Source organism: Schistosoma mansoni (assembly GCF_000237925.1).
Source record: "Schistosoma mansoni, WGS project CABG00000000 data, chromosome 5 unplaced supercontig 0198, strain Puerto Rico, whole genome shotgun sequence".
Classification (NCBI taxonomy): Eukaryota; Metazoa; Platyhelminthes; class Trematoda; order Strigeidida; family Schistosomatidae; genus Schistosoma; species Schistosoma mansoni.
Genome location: NW_017386019.1, coordinates 127,681 through 150,180, shown reverse-complemented (window position 1 = coordinate 150,180; position 22,500 = coordinate 127,681). Strand labels below are relative to the sequence as shown.

The following is a 22,500-nucleotide window of genomic DNA, read 5'->3' as shown; positions in this document are numbered from 1 at the left end:
CCATTATTTACATCTATCTTCCAAAGGTGTCAGTTCTTCTAGAATATTGTCACAAATGAAGACGACTTCTAATGAAGAAAGTGAACCTGTGCCTGTAGCATCGCTGTTGGGTGTGAAGTTTGCCGTGAGATTTGCTCGTGAAGTTTTGAAGAAGTTCTGATGGAACGTCTATGTCGGCGTGACTTGATGTAATCAGTATGTTGAGCGTTATTTTCAGTTTGCCTTTTATTCTTCTACAACAACGAGAATAATTATAGGTGTCGGAATCTATCTTAGCTAAATTTGTTTATCAGCCATATCCATCTCTCTGTTCCTCGTCTCTGTACATTTCCTAACAGATTAATATAAATTTTGAAGTAGATCGCATAGTCCCATTGTTGGGATTGACTTGAAGCCATGTGAGTGCTTGAAAGAGTACTTATTCTGATAACTATCTTCCTTTCATCCATCTACACTCTGATTTTATGATGCCTCGTACCTCAGACCGGTATTGGGAGTTTGACAACGCCTCCACAAGTTACACCTTTATAATTGAAGTCTAAGAACCCAGTCATATGAGAAGTCAGAAATGAAGTGGCTCGAAGATATATTTGGAAGGCTATTGATATGTTCAGAAGTGTTTGGTGTAAGCTGGCTAACATTTGAGCGGTATGTGTAGCAAGGCGTATCCCTTCGTGGTCTGGTGCGGATGCGTGACCGAGAGCCTTCATCTAGGTGTGTATAGTTATTTTAGTGAGGTCAGCATCAACGTCGAAGATTTGCAGAACCCTTTATTTTGGGGATTTAGTTAATGCTACACAACTAACCTTTTCAGTAATGTGATAGCCACCAGTTCTAGGAACTTCATCTCTTTCTAATGAACGGATTTATTCAAACACTTTAAATATCAAACTTCAGCAAACTGTACAATTCACTAGGATCAGTGCAGCTAATTTGCTACAATATCTACATTGGACGATAAAGGACCTTGAAACCATACCGTGATTTTAAGAAGTGTGAGCGGAAAACCCAACCAGTTTGGGTTAGCTTGTCACAAAATTACTTCAACCATTTATAAGTTAATGGATGTTGGATTTCTGTGCAACTCGTCTTACGACTAAATCTTTGCTGCGAGAATGTTTGAGTCGAGGGACTATATTTCGGACTATGAATCCGAAACCTCCAGCAATATCGATCGTGGCAGTGAGATAAGGTTGTTATTTTTCTATGATTTTGTAAAATGCTTGTCTACTAAATTGTGGTAGCCAATCTGACATACCTCCTTCTAAAGATAAGGAGCTATGGGAAAAACCTGTCAGGCCTCGTTTCCCAGCTTATGGAAACTCGAAAGCGATTTTGGACGCAGAGAATAAAAGGTATTTTTCAAATGCTAGCTGTCATTTTTCTGTAGAGCATACAATTCAACTATCCGACATCACTTGTTAAACCTTAATGCTGTATCCTTTTAACTTCAAAAGTTGTGGTAATTTATCTGTTTATGCTTGCCATTTTTATATGCACGGCCTACTAGCCGACAAAAATATCGCTAAATTGTTTTTAATAGTGTAATGCAAGATAGGGCAACCTGTGAATGTGACCACTGATTTTGCTTTTCCTCTGGAGCCTTCTCTGATCAACGATGTGAATGGATTGAGATTACGATATCTAGAAATCAAAGAAAAGCGGATGAAATACAGACATAGCTGAAAGGTGGATACACCTTATTTATTGTCTGAAAATAGTGAAAAGATGAATGTAGTTTTTATGATTAGCTTTCCTGCTACTCTGTATACAAGTTAAGTGTTTGTTATTTAGGTCATCGTACACAACCGCTACTGACGAGCGAGCTTTGCAAAATACTTCTGAATTTGTTTTTGTATGACTTAATGCTACCCACCAACAAAATAAAACTTCTATAAGTATTAAAATAGTCGAAGTAACAGAGTGTTGTATTTACACCAGTGCATAACACTACGTGTAATCCACATTATATAAGAAGTAGTCATTGTATCCACCGACTGGTTTAACCACTGAAGGTTAGTTTTCGTTAAACTATCCCTGAAATGTGGAGGAAGTGAGTAAAACTCCTCTTTGTGCAAGTAGAAACGTGTTGGGTTTGTATTGGGTGGTCAACTGTCGTTGAACTGAACTGCTTCTATATACAAGTACAGACCATTGCGTAGAGTAACTTTGTTTTATATTAATCTGTGAAAATTGTTTTAATTAGTTTATTTGTCTCGCAATCCAGCTCTTATTTATCTGTTTGTGAAATCTTTAAGAGGAGCATTACCTTTCCCTTAACTTATCCTAAAGTTCGAACGTCATAAGAAGTTGGTGAATGACTATTTGCAATATTACGGTGGATCATGGAAGGACTTCCAGCGTGACACGTGATTTTCCCTCCTTCATTTTTTACAATTTATATTACAGTTCGAAGGATAAGACAGATATTGACGTTATAAAAGAGCATGGGAGGTTTTTGTGGTCAGAAGAAGATGAAGCAACATCATGGTATGTTCGTCGTATTACTTTTTGATTTACCAATTATCATCGTTACTCATACTTTGATAAACAAATATATCCAGTAATTTCAGCATGTATATTCTCGTTTTAGCTTATTCACCAGGTACTTTTTTGTGGGCTAATAATACTACATAGTTGACCAAAGCAAAGTTTTTGGAATTGGTTTCGAACCTGAGATTTAGTGACTGGAAGTTGGACGCCCTAATCAATAAGTCACCGCTTCACGCATATATATAACTATGCGCTACACTTATTTGTAAAGATCAGTGTAATGTATATTATATATCCGAAAAGCGCATGTAATATAAAATATGACTATATACTCGAACACTAGTGGTCGAGCTAGAGTTTAATTTGTGCTACCACCTCTCTCCATATGAACAGCCTTATAATATCACTAACTCTCACTCAAACTTCATCTAGTCCGTGTAAATGGCTGTACTCTGTGAGCCACAGATAATTAGCTTTAATTGTTTGGACCTTAACTGAACATATCAAATACATTTTGCACTGGTATGCACCGTTGTTTGTATCACTAAGGTTTCATCTATCCTCTTTAAAAAACATATTTCTGTCGTTGGGATAATCAGCTTTTCATGTTAACAAAGTTTTAACCTAGTTAGTAAGCACATTGTTTTGTACAGTCTACTTAACTACGTATTCCAGTTTCTAATTAATATTACTTTCTAATCATCTATGTAAACAGTTGTTTTTTTCAGTTTATTAACCAATTTGTTGTATATATATTATATTTCTATATTTTAATTGTAACATCGTAATTGATACAACATTATTATCTTTACAAAGGTCCGACCGTCTTGCTAAAAAATACTGGGAAAAACTATTTAAAGAGTATTGCCTTATCGATTTATCACGTTACAAAGAAAACAAGGTAAGTTTAAGTCAATACAATACACAAATTAATTGATGTCACTTGTTACATTAAGTGATTGGGTCTTATGAATGCTGTCATTTTTATAAATAAGTAATAAGTATTACTACACTTATATATCAGCATAACCAAGTAGTAGAGGAATCTTTAGTTATATATGTGTGTTATAATGTTTAATGTCATTCGGCCATATTCATGAATCATCCTACTATAGATTTAAGCTAAAAATACCAAGTACCTAACTCTAATAGTTTAATAATTATGTTACTCGACAGTGATATATTCTTCATCAGTATATGGCTATTCAGTTAATTTATCAACCTAATTGTAACATCATGGTGACGCAGTTATCAACTTAAGGAATGGATAATCACAATAAGTCCTTATAAATACTATGTGATTGAATAAGTCATCCTTAATTTGAATAGCAACTCTCAAGTGTGCCGATAAATATAGCTTTAGCTTCGATAAAGAAAAGCGACCCACTCTAAAAGATGAAAGTTAGTGTTAAACATTGATTTTGAATTCTGTTTTTGAAGAATACTATATTTGTGTTGTTTTTGAAAAGTAGTAGCGTTTTCTGTCTGGTAAAATTCTTTTACAGCATTGAATTGATGTATACTGTAGATTTTTCAAGTTCATTATTCCTTGTACTAGTTATCTTTGTTAATATTATTAGAAAAGTTGTTTGAAAAATTTATCTTACATGAATGATAAATTTAAGATAGAAATCAAGGTAATAGCAATAACTTTTGAAGGATTGTATTCTATAAGTTGAATTACTTAAGCCTGTTACCCCTCATGCAGAAGCGTGAGCCACTCACCAGCATTCTCCACCCAACTCTTTCCTGGGCAGTCCTTTCCAGTTGCTTTTCATCCTTTTGATGTCTGCTTCTAATTCCCAACGTAGTGTGTTCTTTGATCTTCCTCTTTTGCGTTTCCCTTCAGAATTCCAAGTTAGAGCATGGTTCATGATGCACTTTAGTGTTTCCCTCAATATGTGTCCTATCCATTTCCAACGTCTTTCACTAATTTCATCCTCAGCTGGTATTTATTTATTTAAACACATAAATATTGGTACAAGGAAGCACCAAAAACATATGCGCCGCACAAATCTCATTTGATTTGTGTGAGGGCTGTGGTACTGTCCAGGTGCCCAAACTGAAACTGGTGGTTTTCTTAGGGGGCCACACCCGGAGCCTTTGACATAAAGGTTTGACCCACAAGATAGTGGAGCATCGTAAGGAGATGCAGTCCCATGGTAGCCGGTGACCAGCGATTGGTTCATACTTCATTTGTTCCCTCAGGATACTGGAGCCCATGTGCACTATTAGTTTGGAATGAGGGTTTACCAACTTCCCTAGGTGGACTCGCAGTGTCCACCAACCCGGTTAGAGCGCCGGACGTTCGCTTTTCGTCCTCTCAATTTCGTAAACAACAGTGATTCCACGAGAAGGCAGTGGGTAGGACTTCCCAGGCAGAGGCTATATATACGTGGCCATATGAGAGCATTTGGAGAGAGAGAGCGTACTCTTCCCACTCTCGGCCGTACTAATGCATTTGGGGGCCCTCAGCTGGTAGTTGGTTTGTTATCTCCCACAGTATGTTGTTGTTGTTGATGATGTTATCCAGCCCCCAAATGCCCTGGTACGGTCGAGAGTGGGGAGAGTCTGCTCTCCCTCTCGAAATGCTCTCATATGGCCACGCGAATATATAGCCTCTGCCAGGGAAGTCCTACTCACTGCCTTCTCGTGGTGGGGGTGTTGTTCACAAAAGTGAGAGGACGAAAAGCGAATGTCCGACGCTCTAACTGGGTTGGTGGACACGGAAAGTTCACCTACGGGAGTTGGAAAACCCTGATTCCAAACCAATGGTGCACATGGGCTCCAGGATCCTGAAGGAACGAATGGCGTATGAACCAACTGTTGGTCACCGGCTACCATGGGACTGTATCTCCTTACGATGCTCCACTGCCTTGTGGACTAGTCCTTTATGTCAAAGGCTCCGGGTGTGGCCCCCTAAGAAAACCACCTGCTTCAGTTTGGGCACCTGGACAGTATCACAGCCCTCACACAAATCGAATGAGATTTGTGTGGCGCATATGTATCTGGTGCCCTTTTGTACCAATATTTATGTGTTTAAATAAATAAATAATAAATATCCAGCCAACGGACATTCAGTAGCTTACGTAAACAATTGTTTATAAATACTTACACTTTTTGATGATGGTTGTGGTAATTCTCCAAATTTCAGCTCACTTTGATATTGGTTGACAGTTGTTTTGAGTTCCATATATTCTTCAATCGTAGGAATGCTGTCCCTGCTTTGCCAGTCCCCGCTTTTACGTCTGCATCAGATTCTTCTTGTTCATCGATGATGCTACCCAGAAACATGAACCTTTCCACCTCTTGCAAAGTTTCTTCATCAAGTGTGATTGAGTTGCTGTTCTCTGTGTTGTATTTGGGGATCTTGCTTTTTCCCTTGTGTATGTTGAGGCCTACTGATGCAGAGGCTGCTGCTACACTATTTGTTTTGACCTGGATTTGTTGATGTGTATTGGATAGAAGGGCCAAATCATCTGCGAAGTCCATATCGTCTAGTTGAATCCAAACTGTCCATTGTACTCCATGTTTCTCCTCAGATGTCTAGGTCTTCATAATCCCCCAGTCAACCACCAGAACAAAGAGAAAGGAGGAGAGTAAACGGCCTTGTCTGACTCCGCTCCTCACTTGGAATGTGTCTGTCAGCTGTCCTCCATGTACGCCTTTGCACTATAGTCCGTCGTATGAGTTGCGGATAATGTTGACGATTTTCTCAGGTACGCCATAGTGTCAAACATGGCTCCACAATGTCCTCCTGTTTACACTGTCAAACGCCTTCTCATAGTCAAGGAAGTTGATGTTTAGTGACGAGTTCCATTCAAGTGACTGTTCAACGATGATCCGAAGTGTCTCAATTTGGTCTGTGCACGACCGATCCTTATGGAATCCAGCCTTTTGATCTCGAAGTTAGGCGTCCACTGAATCTTTCGTCCGGTTCAACAACACTCCGGTTGATAACCTTTCCTGGTACTGATAGTAGTGTGATTCCTCTGTAGTTCTCACTACTGCTCAGATCTTTCTTTGGTATCTTAATCAGGTATTCCTCTTTCCAGTCTCTTAAGAACTTGTTCTTCCTCCCAAATCTTCTTGAATAGAAGGTGAAGCATGTTTGCAGTTACTTCAATGTTTGACTCCAGTGCTTCGGCTGGTATAATGTCAGGTCCTGCCGCCTTCCCATTCCTGATGGCCATCTTGATTTCCTCGATCGTTGGCGGAGTGACATCTATAGGAATATCTGTGTTTTTTACTTCGACCTCCGCTGGATTCAATGGAGCTGGCCTATTCAGCAGTTCCTCGAAGTATTCTGGCCATCTTTTCTCTGTTCTTGAATCTCAGTGATTGTCTTCCCTTTGTCCTTGACTGGTCTCTCCTGTTTACTATATCTCCGTCAGTTTCTTCGTTGTATCATATAGTTGTTTCATATTCCCTTCTCTTGCAGCTTTTTCCACCGTCGTTGCTGGTTCTCCCATGTATTTCTGCTTGTCGGCTTTAATGCTCTTCTTCACTTGCTTGCTTGCTTCTGTGTATTTAACTTGTGTCTTTTCTTTCTCTGCTCGTGTTCGACTGTTGTTCATTGGTCTTCCTTGTCCAGGGTTTCCATAGAGATCCATTCCTTATGAGGATGCTTCTTGCGGCTCAACACCTGACACGTTGACGCTAGTGCTTCTTTGATCCCTTTCCAATTGTCCTCCATCGTAGTTTCTTGCCAAGCTTTCAGTAGACCCTGTAAAGCTTGAAACCTGTTGTTGAGAGCTATCTTGAATCGATTGAGTTTGTTAGTATCTCTAAGGAAGACTGTAGAACCTTTGTAATGCTATTTGTTTAGTTTTTCAATGTTTCTTTAGCTTCAGTTTCATCTTGGCCATAACCAGATGGTTAGCTGAAGCCATGTCAGCTCCTCTCTTGGTTCTCACGTCTTCCATTGAATTTGTGAATTTTTTACTGATGCAAATATGATGTATCTGGTTCTCTGTGGTGTGGTCTGGTGAGATCTATGTAGCTTTATATATGCGTTTGTGTACGAATATTGTGCCACCTATAACCAATTTGTTGAGTGCACAAAGGTTTGCAAATCTCTCCCCATTTTCGTCCCTTTCTCCTAGTTAGTCCATGTCATCCCATGATATCTTCATATCCGATGTTATCCATTCTGACTTTTGCGTTTAGGTCTCCCATCAGGATGGTGAGGTCCTTTTCTTGACACTTTGCTATGATCGATTGCAGCCACGAGTAGAACTGATCTTTATCATCGTCATTGCTATCACTGGTGGGTGCACAGCACTGGATAACATTCATTGTGATTCCCTCCTTTGTTTTGAATAATGCTTTGATGATCCTGGATCCATGAGATTTCCATCCTATAAGTGCATTTTGTGCTTCTTTGGACAATATCAGAGCAACTTCCTGAGTGTGTGGAGCATTGTCCTCTTCGTGACCGGAGTACAGCAGCATCTTTCCCGCATACAGCCTTTGTTGTCCAGCTTGTGTCCAATAGGTTTTGCTGATTCCGAGAATCACCAAGTTGTATCTCCTCATTTCCATTGCTATTTGACTGGTCTTTCCGGTCTCCCACATTGTCCGGACGTTCCATGTACCTATGTTAATTGTTGCTTTGGTTGCTAGTAGAGGCATCAGCCTCGTGACTTACTAAGAATCTCAGCTTTCATTCTGAGGCGTCATAATTCTCCTAAATGAAGATCCTTCAACTCGGAGGACAGAGTTTAAAAGGGTTATTCTGGTTAGCTTTTTTTTAGCAAGATTGTTTTCTATGGGATGGGGTTGCTGACCTCATGTCCAACCCTCCTCCTTTACCCGGGCTTGGGACCGGTAGTAACTCTAGAAGAGCTACAGTTGAATGACTGAATCCAATTTCATCATCCCATTTAAAGGGAATAGAACACCTTCAAAATAATGTATATTAGTCAGTCAGTCACTCGTACACAAAGTAGAACCTGGTACATTTGTACATTGGTTCAAGTTACCATATTCCATTAGCACGGCAAGATGAAATTTTCATGGTAAATCTTAAAATAGTAGAGTTAGTTACCGTAATAATGCTAAGAGGAAAGAGTAGACATTTAAGATACAATTCGAGAAGGAAATATAAATTCAGGGAAAGGTAAATAAATAAAGTTATGAGCAATTTAAAAGTTTAGAATTCAAGCGAAGAGATAAAGTGATACACATGGATCATTGCAAACTATTTTGAGCCATGTCATCTAAAATTTTTAACAATTATTTACAAAAGTCCACTTATCATTTTGAAATGATCGAACCAGTTCTTATTTTAACTGAATGGGTGCTTTCGGTGGGTACCTGACTCAAAGCACTAGTGATATTATCTGGGAACTCAATTAGTAACGTTCACAATTAAATTGTCTTTTTGAGTATTGTTTTTTAAAATTATGGTCCCACACTACCCTAGATTTCATTTTGTAACTTTCCAATTCATTTCCCAGTTTCTCTTAAAAATTCTAAAAGTAATCCTGTCTATTTTTAACTTGAATTTCTATGTATTTATTTTTGTTTCTATACAGTTTGGTATGAGATGGAGATTAGAAAAAGAAGTAATTTCCGGTAAAGGTATGTGCATAGATTATTTAAGAAAAAATTATTTGCTCCTAATTCATACTATTTGGGTTAAAATCTAATTTTATGGATTATATCATGCTTTACTTATGTTCTTGTAAGATAACCACCACACGCTGCGAAAATATTTATTCAAAAATAGGACAATTGTAGTTTCAAGGAATATGAGACATATTGGAAGTTCTGTTGTCTGTATTCTTCTGTATCCATGCAAGGTCACTATTTTTCCATGAGAGTTCAGTGTTTCTGGAATGATATTCACTTAATAGCATTTTTGTATTCATGATCGACTAAATTGACTAGTTTACAAAAAAATTTGTTTATCCAAATGGTAAAATATTGGTTAACTCATCATCAGTTATATTAATTATTATTACTCTTTATCTACTATTCTGATATTTTCCTTTGTTGATCTATAATGATTTTAGATCAGAAGGGGTTTGGTGGAGATTTCAGTGTTTTCATAGTTGAAATCATGAGTCAATTGAAGCTAGACCACCATGGAAAACGTGGAAGCACTGGACGGCCGTTTCGTCCTATTATGGGACTCCTCAGCAGTGCTTTGTTGGATGCCGGCTCAGTGGTCTATCGGTTAAGTGCTCCGGCGCGAGACTCGTAGGTCCTGGGTTCGAATCTCGCGAGTGCAGGATCGTGGATGCGCACTGTTGGGGATTCCTATTATAGGACGAAACGGTCGTCCAGTGCTTCCAGATTTTCCATGGTGGTCTAGCTTCAATTGACTCATGATTTCAACTATAATGATTTGTCAACTCGAACCCACTCATGTGTTTTCCAGATTGTACTTTGTTTATATCTAATCAGGTGAATTAAATTAACATTTATTTAGATTGGGGTTATTATTAAGTGGTTGATGTTCAAACTAACGCCAATCCAAATTTGATTATTTAATTGTATTTTACTGACATTCAAAATTACATATAGCAATAGCAATGAAGAAAGTATCAGAGTAAAGTGGTTTCTAGAGCTCAGCTAACTTAGCCATGAATTAATATCAGCTGACGAAAGAATCGCCTTTGGTACTAGAAATGAAGGTCAGTGATTATACACATTTAGAACAGTCATGGTGACACACTGTTTAATTGTTCTATACTAAGAAGAAAAAATAACTCTATAGTCAGACCTTGGTGATATTCATTAATAATTACTTCAGCTGGTATCAGTCTGTGACAAGAAGCTATTTTCGGATTTGGAGAAAATTTCAAGAATCAAGACATGAATAACTTAATCACAAAGTCCAAAATTTTGTATAATCAATGTAAATTAGAACAAGTTTCGAAATGAATATCGGCTGTATGAAACAATCTTTTATAAAACATGTCCCTAAGTATCAATGTACTAGGCTGGGAAAAATATTATGTAAGTCAATCAGCAGCTCAATTTTTAGAAAATCTCATCAAAACAACATACTCAGCCCCCAAATGCCCTGGTACGGCCTAGAGTGGGGAGATTCCGCTCTCCCTCTCGAAATGCTCTAACATGGCCACGCTTATATAGTCTCTACCAGGGAAGTTCTACTCACTGCCTTCTCGTGGCATTACTTTTGTTTACGAAAATGAGAGGACGAAAAGCGAATGTCCGGCGCTTTAACCGGGTCGGTGGACACGGTGAGTTCATCTAGGGGAGTTGGAAAACCCTGATTCCAAACCAGTATCCTGAGGGGACAAACGGCGTATGAACCAATCGTTGGTCACCGGTTACCATGGGATTGCATCTCCTCACGATGCTCCACTGCCTTGTGCATCAGATCTTTATGTTAAACCATCTGCTTCGGTCTGGGCACCCGGGCAGTATCACAGCCCTCACACAAGTCAAATGAGATTTGTATGGCGCATATGTATCTGGTGCCTCTTTGTACCAATATTTGTGTTCAAATAAATAAATAATCAGTAAATAATATCACTCGAATAAAAGATTTATTCACTGAATTATCTTTATTCTTATTTGATTAATAAAAGCTTGTCTTTTCAAAATACTAAAATTGGCATACTAACTAGATGTCAGTGTTTCATTGTATTTTTGGAAAGAAAAGAACTGGTCATATTATTCATTTCCGGAAAAACTAACTCTATGAGATTAGATTAGGTAAAGTGAGACAAGTTGGATTGTTCGGTTGACCCTTTAACTTCTTAATAGTATCGGTGACTTAAGTACAATTGCCAGTAATTTAAACACATTGCTTTCAGCCGCTAAATTAACAATTAATATCAGAAGGCGTTTTGTGGAGATTTAGTATTTTCATAGTTGAAATCATGAGTCAATTGAAGCTAGACCACCATGGAAAACGTGGAAGCACTGGACGGCCGTTTCGTCCTATTATGGGACTCCTCAGCAGTGCTTTGTTGGATGCCGGCTCAGTGGTCTATCGGTTAAGTGCTCCGGCGCGAGACTCGTAGGTCCTGGGTTCGAATCTCGCGAGTGCAGGATCGTGGATGCGCACTGTTGGGGATTCCTATTATAGGACGAAACGGTCGTCCAGTGCTTCCAGGTTTTCCAAGGTGGTGCAGCTTTAATTGACTCACGCTTTAAACTATAACAATTAATATCATTTTTCGCCAACTTTCGTTTTAGAAACTACATAGTATAACTTATATATACCAAAATAGGGTTCCAAAACTCATGTACAGGTTTTCGACTTCCTATTCTCTTAACTGGATTTTCATCATATATTATGTTGTACAAAAATTTCAGGTCAGTTCACTTGTGGAAATGTAGCTTGTCCAGCTGGATCTGAACGTCTTCGTAGTTGGGAAGTGAATTTTGTCTATCAAGAACGTGGTGAACGACGTAATGCTTTGGTCAAAATACGTTTATGTCCTCCTTGCTCTGAAAAGTTGAATTATCGATATCGGTCAGTGAGACTAATAAATTATTTTAAAATTCAAATTTGTTTTTCACACTTATTTCATTATAAAGCCTCTATCGATTCCTATTTCTTGCTATATAGAGTTTTCTGGTAGTCTTGAATTGTATGGCTTACATAATAGGGTAGGTAGCCTTAGAAAGCTAATGAAAACCAAGAAACTTTCGATCGCTGTTTCGTTCTAGTATTGAACTGTTTAATTATGCACATCCATAACCCTACCGGTAGTGAAGTCAGTAATGGGGTGCTAACTTAGTGTTTTGAATTTTAAGCGCTAAGCACAAAACCTAGAACCTCCTAGTTTTTGTTTCTGGCAAGGTTGTCGATATATACATTTAATTCTCATACTAGGAGAAAATAACTGTCAAATTCTTCTTGTTTGCCAATAGCTGTCTAACTAAGATCGGTCATTGGTGCTTCCTATACTATATCCTTATATACAACCTATAATTTATATACTACTACCAACACTAAATTAACTACTATTAATCCGGTGTTGATCTTGTTGTGCTAACGAGGTATGGCAACTTGGACCGATGCATATATGTGCCTGGTCCTACGTTGTAGCTGACTGACTGACTGACTGGTCATTGGTGCAAATTCTGAGGTTAACTATTTTGTTCTTTATTTTTCGAGTTGAGTAAACTGGAAGTTCAAGTGTTTTCTTAGATGGTATATTTTATGCATCATGATATCAGTTAGTCATCATCAAAGTCAGAACTTGATACGAACACTGATCAGCCCAGGTTGCCACACCTCATATCAACCCAGTGGCAGAGAAATTTAACTTGATAAAAGGAAAGGAAGAGGAATTAGTTTCTGTTGCAAAAGAAATCTAAGTATCAGACATATAATGCTAAAGGAAAAGCATGTTTTCAAGGAAACAAAGTTAGGTTTAGAGAAAGATAGTTCGTTAATACAACTGTACCACTGTGACCAGTTTTACCTTCATTCCACTCAAAATTTCCATCTGTTGATTACCAGTATTCGATAGTCCCTAACTGGTCAGCCAGTTTCAGTCATTAATCATTGACTTCATATGCAAATGAGATGTCTTGTTGTGCTAGCATTCACCTTTTGTTCAGTTTATTCAGTGTTACACTTCATGGTAGGTGCTGGTTAGAGATTCTTAATATATGTCTTAATTAATTCATTTTACAAAGGTTCATAACCTGCTAACTGACTTGATTTTTTTATTTAGTACCCTATATCTAACTCAATTGTAGTCCCATTTTATAAATAAGTTTAGAACTAAATGGAAATACATAGTTTCTCAAATATTCCTGTTTATTATCTAATCTGAATATAACTAATACTTTTTGGGGTGACATGCGAGCCTCTAGTTACACATTTAGTCTATTAATTATCTACTTTTTCTAGATTTATGCATGTTGACTGGTTGAATGTGTTTTTATTGAGTAGGCGGTTGTTGAATAGATTGATTTGATTTATTCGTAGTATTCGGACAGAATAGTTTATAGGTAATATCTATTTAGTTGTGACGGAATTTTAAGTCTCACGGAAAGGATTTATTTCTTCAAAAGTTTAAGCACCTCCTTAATAACGGATGTTAACTGATACGAAATTTAAATATTAGACTTATTGTAGTCTCTAGGCTTCCTGCCAATCACTTTCAATCCTCCAAAATATTAAAACACAAAACATTTGATTTCGATTCATACTAGTATCCACGTTGTAATTTGATCAATCGTATTCAATCAATGTTAAGAATAGATAAGTATGATATTGGGTACTATTATCCAGTAATCGATCAGTATGGATCACTCTCTTCAGTGGTTTTTTAATCCATGCACTTTGATATTTTATAAAATCCCAAGGGTTAATTTAATAACTCAACGACAAATTTGCCGCATGACATTTGCACCGCTGGATCAGATTATAAAGAAAAATATTACTTGATCAATAAATACAGTAATGTTCATTAGTCCTCTTGTTTGTTAGCGTTAGATAACAAATTCGATCGAACTTGAATTCGACCAACACTTCGACTATTGAATATGGAAACCTCAAAAACTCATCATTTAAGTTGTTCTATTTTATTTCATACAGAAAACGTTTGTTTAATTTTTAAATCTTTTTTTGGTTTTAAAGGAGGCGAGATGTTACTGGTAAACAGTTAAATTCACATCAAGGTCATGATGAATGCATCACCAATCAACAAGAAACAAATAATAATGATGATAAGAATATAGAATCTTCAAGTACTTCCCCTTCCTCAAAGCGTCCACGTATTGATGACACTGACAATAATAATGACAATGTCAAACCGTTATCATCTGAAGAGAAATCTGCTGATCTCAATTCAGTATGGTGTTGTCAATCAGGACAGAATAGCAGTAAAAAATCCACCGCTACGAGTTATGCTGGTGGTACCATCAAAACACAGGGTGATGAATTTGATGAATATTTTGCCGATATGTTAATGTAACTTCGTGATTATACTGCTATTATCACTTTTCGCCCCTACTTTCTATCTTCCTCTCCCTCTCTCTTGCACACACATATACATACACAAATACCAATCATTCTGTACAGATATTATGTATGATTTTTTTTTCATGTTTTATGCTACTGTTCCATAAAGTTTAGGTCTCAACTATGCTTACTGGCAATTATGTTAACCTAAGTCAAATTTTGATTGCTTTGTATATTTTGTCTGTAATATTGTTGTGTTTTACTTGTGAATTGTCCAGTATGTTAACCTTCAAAAGACCTTATACTTTTCTGAATATGGTATATTAAAAACGGTTGTTGCATTTTTTTCCTCTGTAAAGTCAGTACAACTTATTCCTATTTATCCTTTTATTTGAAGTTGTATGTACGTCTGTTACTGTTTTCTTGTTTGCGTATCAGTTATACGCAATTAAAATACAACAAATAGTCATTTGGTTTGTGTTTTAACATTTAGTCATTTGAAGGCGAAGTATTTCATTATTCATTTGCATTAGTTTGAATTTTCACGTTGATGTTATAGCGTGGTAATTAATCAATGTGTCTGGGTGCACTTGCATCCTGTAAGGATTGTCTCGATATTACCTTTAATTCACAACCATTTTAACTTCAGTTAGATAGTGGCTACCAGTAGAAACTAGGATAAATGTTCCGTTCTGTTCGGGACTTGTCAGCTTTATGCACTTGCATTCATGTTACTTTTCACACATGAACTCGAACCAGAGTCCTGTGTTTGACTGTTAACCATCATCCAACTCTGCTTAAAATAGTTTTGACTTAACGGGACTATCGAAGCAACACGCACAGGATGCACATATTTCAAAGAAAACCAGCCAATTAGCAGTCTATAATATCAACGGAAGGTTCAAACAACCAATACGATTGAGTCAAAATTCATCTCCATTGCACATGCCAGTGGCTACCTGGACTCAGTAGCCAAGTGGATGAGTTAGACATCTAAAGCAAAAGTTACTGTGTGCGAGCATCGGCGCGAACATCAACACGGACTCAGGCACACCTAGCTAACGTGTTGTGAATGGGAAGAAACATTTCCTGAATTTCACGATCCTAATCTGCTTGAAATACTACTTATTAAGATGGATTAGCAAGTAGACATTAGTCAGTCCGTGTTTCCATTTTTGGTCGTTATTTTGACATTGAATTATACAACACCATGTTTGGTGCTTGGGGTTTAGAGTTGGTGAATAGGATATTTTGAACGGACATCTTGTTGCGTTTTGAGGTCCAGTTCAATTAGGATATTGTCGTGTGTGCTACTGATGTCGATAGATATAAGTAGTATGTATGATCAATCGAAAGTGAAATGTTTGGCGGCAGATGGTTAAGAAGATCAAAGAAAGAGAACGAGAACAAAGGATTGGTGTGGGATCGAAAGAACAGTGAAGTCTGAGACGATCGATTGACACTTTGCAAATGAAGAATTTACTGTATGGTTCTCAGATTTTACTAAGATCTGTAGTTTTGTATTCAGATACATTTGATTATCCCAGTAACCTAAAAATATCCTCTACTCTTAATGGGCATGTTTCACGTCCCTAAAGAAAAAATTGAGCGAAATGCTGAGCACTAAACTTGCCCTTTGGTTGGAAGACAGTTATCTGGCCTACACCACAAGTAACACAATTTGGCAAAGCCAATTGAGCCTTCTGAATCATCACTGATATTTGGTCAGGCACCAAACCATCATTAGTGATAAGACTCCCAAGATAAGTGGAATGGTCGATGCATTCAACTACCTCAGTCCTTATCAATAATCCAGGCGATGACGCAAGCCAATCCTGAAATAATATTTAACATTTGGAGTGAGAAGACCGCATCCCAGACATGCTTGGAATGTTGCTGAGGGTAGTCAGAAGACTGTATTTTGTCAGCATCTTCACCAAACAAAACTATATCACCTGATTATTCTAGGTGAACAACTGAATTTTCTGGTAGTAGATGAATGCCCGAGAAATCTGACAATGAAAGTGTTATCTTCCAAAGCATGTTTATGACAAAGTTAAATAGAAAGAGGGAAAGCTGACAACCCTGATGAACCTCACTTGGAGTAACCAATTCCAATAACAGTTCGCCATAAGTTCTGACTCGACTAGTAGTGTTCGAGTAGAGAGCATGTACAAGGTTAAGCTATCACTTCCATCTTGAAATTTATTTTTAACAACTAACACTGTGAACACTTGTTTATTAAATAAGTAAACTTATAGGTAATAGCTGATCACTATACACTATAAATGATTTATGCTTGTCTTTTTTAATAAATATATCATGTAAAGTTGTAAATAAGGAAACGAACAAGTGGTTTACTATACATGAAGTCCAACTGTAAATTAACTAAGTTAAGTAAGCTTACTAGATAAGTACATATCATTCCAAAGAGTTTGTATCGAAATTCACAATTATGTAATGATCACTGAAAGTCAGGAACTATTATACGATTTTTACCGTATCCGAAGAAATACTACGCCATTTGTTAATTTATAGCACATGCAAGGTATAAGTGTTTATTTGATAACGAAAAGTACAGTATATTGCCCAGGACTATTAACGGTAACCAATGGAAAGGAAGGACACGTGAAGGTTATAATTAGGACGACTCAAAATTGACCAATAGGGAAACGACACATGAAAGTCATAGTTAGGACACTGTAAATAATGGCCAATAGGAAATAACATGCGAATTATGTGAAGAGTCTGAAAACATACCATTTTACATTCGAGATAATTTTTGGGATATTCTTGTGAATATCCTAACAATTAGCATAAAAGTAAATTATGAGTAATTTGGGAGCCACTAGACCTCCAGACATAAAGTTAACGTCAGTCACTAACTGAAATCACCAGTTGAAGTTATTTCGACAAACTTTCAAGTGGCACGGTGCCAAATTAGTAGAGATTGATCAGATATTTTTATCTTCTGCGAAATCTAAAGTTTAAATATGTATTTTTATTACCATATTTATTTTTCGGTAGAGTTTAGGTATGTCTAAAGTGGAACGATTGTCACCAATAGCATTGGACAACTGTTGTGTTACATTGCAAACTGATAAAAGTTGGACATTTGACACCTGCCTACTGGTTCTAGCGATAAGGCGTCCGTAGTAGGACGTGAATGCCTCCACTTCGCACTCCTGAGAAGTCCCACAGTAGGACGAAAAAACTGTCCGGCGTATTGTGTTTTTAGTTTTACCCCAAATAAGACCAATGTGATGAATAATACCTACAAATTGTTGACTCCATTCGATCTTCCAGTTGTTCATTTTCATCTGTTACATTGATGTGTGTGATAACATGTATTGATACATATTAGCAGCAGATCCTAAGCTGTCTATGACTGATTAGATTTCATTATTAATAGTGAAGTATAACTACACAAAGAGTGAATGACAAAAACACACAATACAGTCATCCCATCATTACCCTATATTTTAATTTTTAATATATTTATTGAAGCTTATGTGTCAGCATAGTGAAGTGATGATTTAATTGTAGAGATATTCAATTTACAATCGTTAAGTCGCAGGTTCAAATTAATTTACATTGGTTAGTCAATCATTATCACTAGCACTCCTACTTAGAGTGTGCTTTGAAACCGAAACTATAGAAATCGGTACCTGATAAGGAAGTTGATTCATTAATATAATAACACAAACAGACAAATGAGAAAAGAAGAAGAACTATTAAAACACATTTGGATTTACTATCTAAATAACGAAGAAAAGAAAGAAAATCTATAACATGATATTGTTTGTCCTCATTTTTTCGGTCTATAGGAATATGATTTTAAATAAGATGGAACAGATTCATATAATGCACGTTCAGTTCGTCGTGATATTCGCCTCTTTTCATGCGTACTATTACTATTATTTGTTGTTGTAAGACTTTCACTAGACAAAGATGATGATGGCGGCGGTGTTGATCTCTTCGTTGATGTAATCATATATGCAGCTAAAGTATTTGGTGGTAAATTACTTAAACGTGGATATGGTGTACCATAATGTAAAGTTAATTCAATTCTTGCTTCAGCTTCTTTAATATGATTCTATTTGAATGAAATAAAGTATATGAAACAAAAATAATGAACATGTGAAAAGAGGAATAAAACATCATAGGTCATAGGCAAAGTATAACATGGGATAAGTGTGGATTAGTTTAAGTTGTTACACCATATCAGTACAATCACATTTAATTATCAAGATAAATGAATGTAGGAGTAGTGGAACTAGCAAAACAGTATCATTGATAGTAGAAAAAACTAGGCATGGATAGTATGATTTGCAAGGAAAAAACTGAATAATACATATTATAGAATCGTTTCCAAACTCAAGATTTAAAAAGATACAAACAGTCAGACATTGAAGTAACTGTAAACATGCTTCACTTTCTATTCAAGAAGATTTGGAGAGAGAAACAAATGCCATAGACAAACTGGAAGGAAGGATACCTCATCAAGATACCAAACAACGACATTTTTGCCAAGGGGACAACAAAATTACTCAAAATCTGTTGGTAATGTTAAACTCTTACTAAACATTGACCCCCAAATGCCCTGATACGGTTGAGGGTGGGAGGAGTTCGCTCTTTCGGTCAAAATGTTCTCACATGACAACGCATGTAAAGTCACTACCAGGGAAATACTACTCACTGCCTTCTAGCGGAGGGGGTGTTGTATAAGAAATTGAGAGGACATTTATTCATTTATTTAAACACGTAAATATTGGTACAAGGGGGCACCAAATACATATGCACCACACAATAACAATGAGAATGTGAAGATATAGAGAACGTAAAGTGCGTATAAGAAAAATGAGAACAATGACGAACAGAACTTCGTGTATGATAGTGAGAGGCAGTCTAGTTAGCAAAGGTGCAACCGGAAAGAATTCTTCTAGTTAAAGAAGTTACGTTCTTTTTTATAAAGAAAGTTAAGTAAAGTTACAGCAGGATCGCCACTGGCTTCTATTCTGAGCCAAATCTGATAACATCTCAAGCTACTGTGCGGCACCATCTCTAAGACCCCGATTAGGGAGTCGTGAAGGACCAAAAGAAGCCGGTTCTGTGCAGCTTTCTTTAGTACCACGACACCATATCATACACTGACCACATCTCCGTTTTTCTCAACTAGTCCCAGCGTCGGCAAATATTGCACGACGTGGAATTCTCGGGGACGACATTCGTAGGACATGTCCAAGCCATTGATGTCGATGTTTCAAGATAGTGACACCAATTGAATTATCGTCACTGTGCCTGAACACACAATGCCGGACAACAATCCGTTGGAGAAAACAACGATCCAACACAGACAGTAGTCTAACATATGCAACTCGTAGAGATCAGGTTTCACAAACATAGGACGAAACTGTTCCCACCGACGCGTTACAGATCCGACCTTTTACAACTAGACTAACACCACAAAGGAGCCAAAGTGACCAAGATTAGCATAAGCCGCTCTAGGTTTCACTATACGTGAATCGACCTCATCACTCTCGCCATCACCAGCACCTATGTAGCTACCCAGATACACGAACGTCTCAACTACTTCTAACAGCTCACTACTCAGGGTGAGTGCAGGATTAGTGTCACGTCAGTATTGTAAAAGTACATCGCATTCCGAAGGTGAAAAGAACATAGTATACCTACGGACACTAATTGACAATTAAGTGTGGATTGCATGGCTTCGGTATCACGGCACAGGAAGACAATATCATCCGAATACTCAAGGTCGAAAAGTCTTTCTCCGAGCAACAGATTCACACCACCATTATCTACATCCATCAGAGTTGTTTTCAAAACGTCATCAGTGACAAAGTTGAAGAGGAATGGTGAGATTAAGCAACCCTGACAAACCTTACTGCTTGAATGAAACAATGAAGAGAAGTGACAGTATGACCTTACTCCGCCTGATATATATATATATATATATATATATATATATATATATATATATATATATATGGCTTTCAAGATGTTAACAAACTTCTCAGGAACGTTCTTCTCCAATAGACAATCCCAGAGAACAGTCGTGTCCAACGAATTGGAGGTGATCCTAATGTCAAGAAACACTACGATTGTCGGCCTGTGTTAAGTACGACGGTGTTCTGACATTTGGTGGAGGGTGGAAATATGATCAGTACATCCTCAACCAGAACGAAAACCAGCCTGCTCTTCGTCAGTCAAGTAAGTAATTCTTTAAACTATATGGTGTAATAGTAAAAAACATCATAAACTAAATAAAACTAGCAACAGATCATTTTGCTTGTAACAACAACGAAAGTATTTTAATTATAAAACTATTTTTTTAGATCAGAGAACACAAAAACATTATCACACCACTCCCCATCTAGGCTCCAAATCTTCATGATGATTTCACAGATTTAGATACCTAACTTTCAAATTCACACTATTGTTTGTATGATGTTTGACGATACAACACAGCTGGACAAACTGATGTAGATGAGAAATAAGTTTTGGTAGAAAGCAGAGAATAATATTTAGTGGGTGATCAGCAAAACTAAAATCTAACAACCATTTCTATTTTAGTTGGTACTAAATCATGTTTACTTTTAATGTCAAATATTTCATACTTGTATGTGTTATTATCTTATGACTCACCTTGCCGACCAGTTTCATCTTTTGGTGGTACCCATTTACTGTCAGGGAGGGATTTCTTGTCACCCAGTTACAGTATTCTCATCAATTGACATAACCATACAACTTCGATCAGTTGTAACAAAATAATGTCAGAATAATTACTTCTTTTCTAGTACTTGTTAAGTTTTCACATTACTGATACCTATTGTGCACATTCTGAATGTGATGCTTTTATCCAATGGAAACATCAAATATAAACGTTTGTTTCGAGCCTTAAACATAAACTATGGAGACAACATAATGTGCAACTCAATTTAATCATTTAGAGCGAAAAAATGATGTTATGAGAAGTGTTTTATAAATCAAGATTTAGCTAATTTGATTAGTGTATTCTCGACAGTTTACATAAAACAGAAAAGTGCTGATCAATAGATGATATCAAAATGATACTATGTGGTTAGTTGGTGGTTGATCATGAGGCCGAATGATTGACAAAAGTCCCTCTTTACCATTATTCAAATGATTAGAAATCAACTAAACAGCTATCCAGTAGAAAAGGTTTTCCTTCAAACGAAATAGTATTCTTCTATGCAAAGTATTAATAAAAATAAGCATTTGCATTTGGAAGTAATCAATTTTGTAGATCACTCTTTAAGTAGTCAAGATTTTGCTCATACTATTATAGTGTTAAAAGTGGAAGTTAAGAAAAATTACATCTCTTACTTCAATTTCTATCTCATCTGTAATATGTGCATTTTGACGAAATAAAGTTCTTGCTTCCTTTTTCATATAATCAGCTTGACTTGATGAATCTTCAACTGAACCAGTGTTTGCCTGCCATGTTCGAGCAATTCGAAATATTCGCCGATACAATGATAGGACACGAGGACGAGTGTTTACTGAATTCACAACATTGGCAGCCTAAAATTTACGACACAAAGCAACAAATATATATATATATATACCTGACGAAAAAGAATTCAGGGAAGTTGAGCAATTAAAAAAGCAGACCCAACGAAGCAATTAAGTAACTTTTGTGTTTATCAAGCTCAATATTATGGACATGAATAGGAATCAGTTTAAATGGATTATTCAATAGATTTGTGATAACTGATACAACAACAAGGAAAAATTAACGGTTTGATGCCATATGGTAAGTGTTGGTGTACAAAGTAACATTAATTCAATTCAACATATCATTTCTACTTGTTGAAGCATTCATTTGTAATGATAGTTTTCAACATAAACCCGATATTAGCTAGAAAAGCTTTGAAAACTAGATAACATTGAATAGCCCCTTGGATTTCTGTCAACAATGTTAAGGCTCTAAAAGTACTGAGTCGACACATTTAAAACTATTCACAAAAAGCCCGTATGTGGCTGGCCTTAAAACGACTGTCCATTGAACAACGTGATCACGCTTTTAGATTCTAAAGATCATTCACAATACAGTT

General features: G+C 36.8%; 2 protein-coding genes across 2 annotated transcripts; one reads left to right on the top strand and one right to left on the bottom strand.

The window, feature by feature from the left end:
• The first annotated feature begins 1,003 nt into the window (after nucleotides 1-1,003).
• On the top strand, nucleotides 1,004-14,474 carry Smp_039080 (hypothetical protein). Its single transcript, XM_018791067.1, has 9 exons — nucleotides 1,004-1,192; nucleotides 1,245-1,355; nucleotides 1,391-1,436; nucleotides 2,293-2,369; nucleotides 2,410-2,490; nucleotides 3,310-3,394; nucleotides 9,033-9,078; nucleotides 11,794-11,953; nucleotides 14,078-14,474. Exons 1-9 carry the CDS (start codon nucleotides 1,116-1,118, stop codon nucleotides 14,412-14,414), a joined length of 1,020 nt encoding a protein of 339 aa, XP_018645716.1. The 5' UTR covers nucleotides 1,004-1,115; the 3' UTR covers nucleotides 14,415-14,474.
• A 3,735-nt stretch (nucleotides 14,475-18,209) lies between these two features.
• Smp_113740 (hypothetical protein) lies at nucleotides 18,210-21,835 on the bottom strand (the record flags this gene model as incomplete). The annotated part of the gene is made up of 2 exons (XM_018791066.1): nucleotides 18,210-18,497; nucleotides 21,770-21,835. 2 exons carry the CDS (start codon nucleotides 21,833-21,835, stop codon nucleotides 18,210-18,212), a joined length of 354 nt encoding a protein of 117 aa, XP_018645715.1.
• Nucleotides 21,836-22,500: the final 665 nt, after the last annotated feature.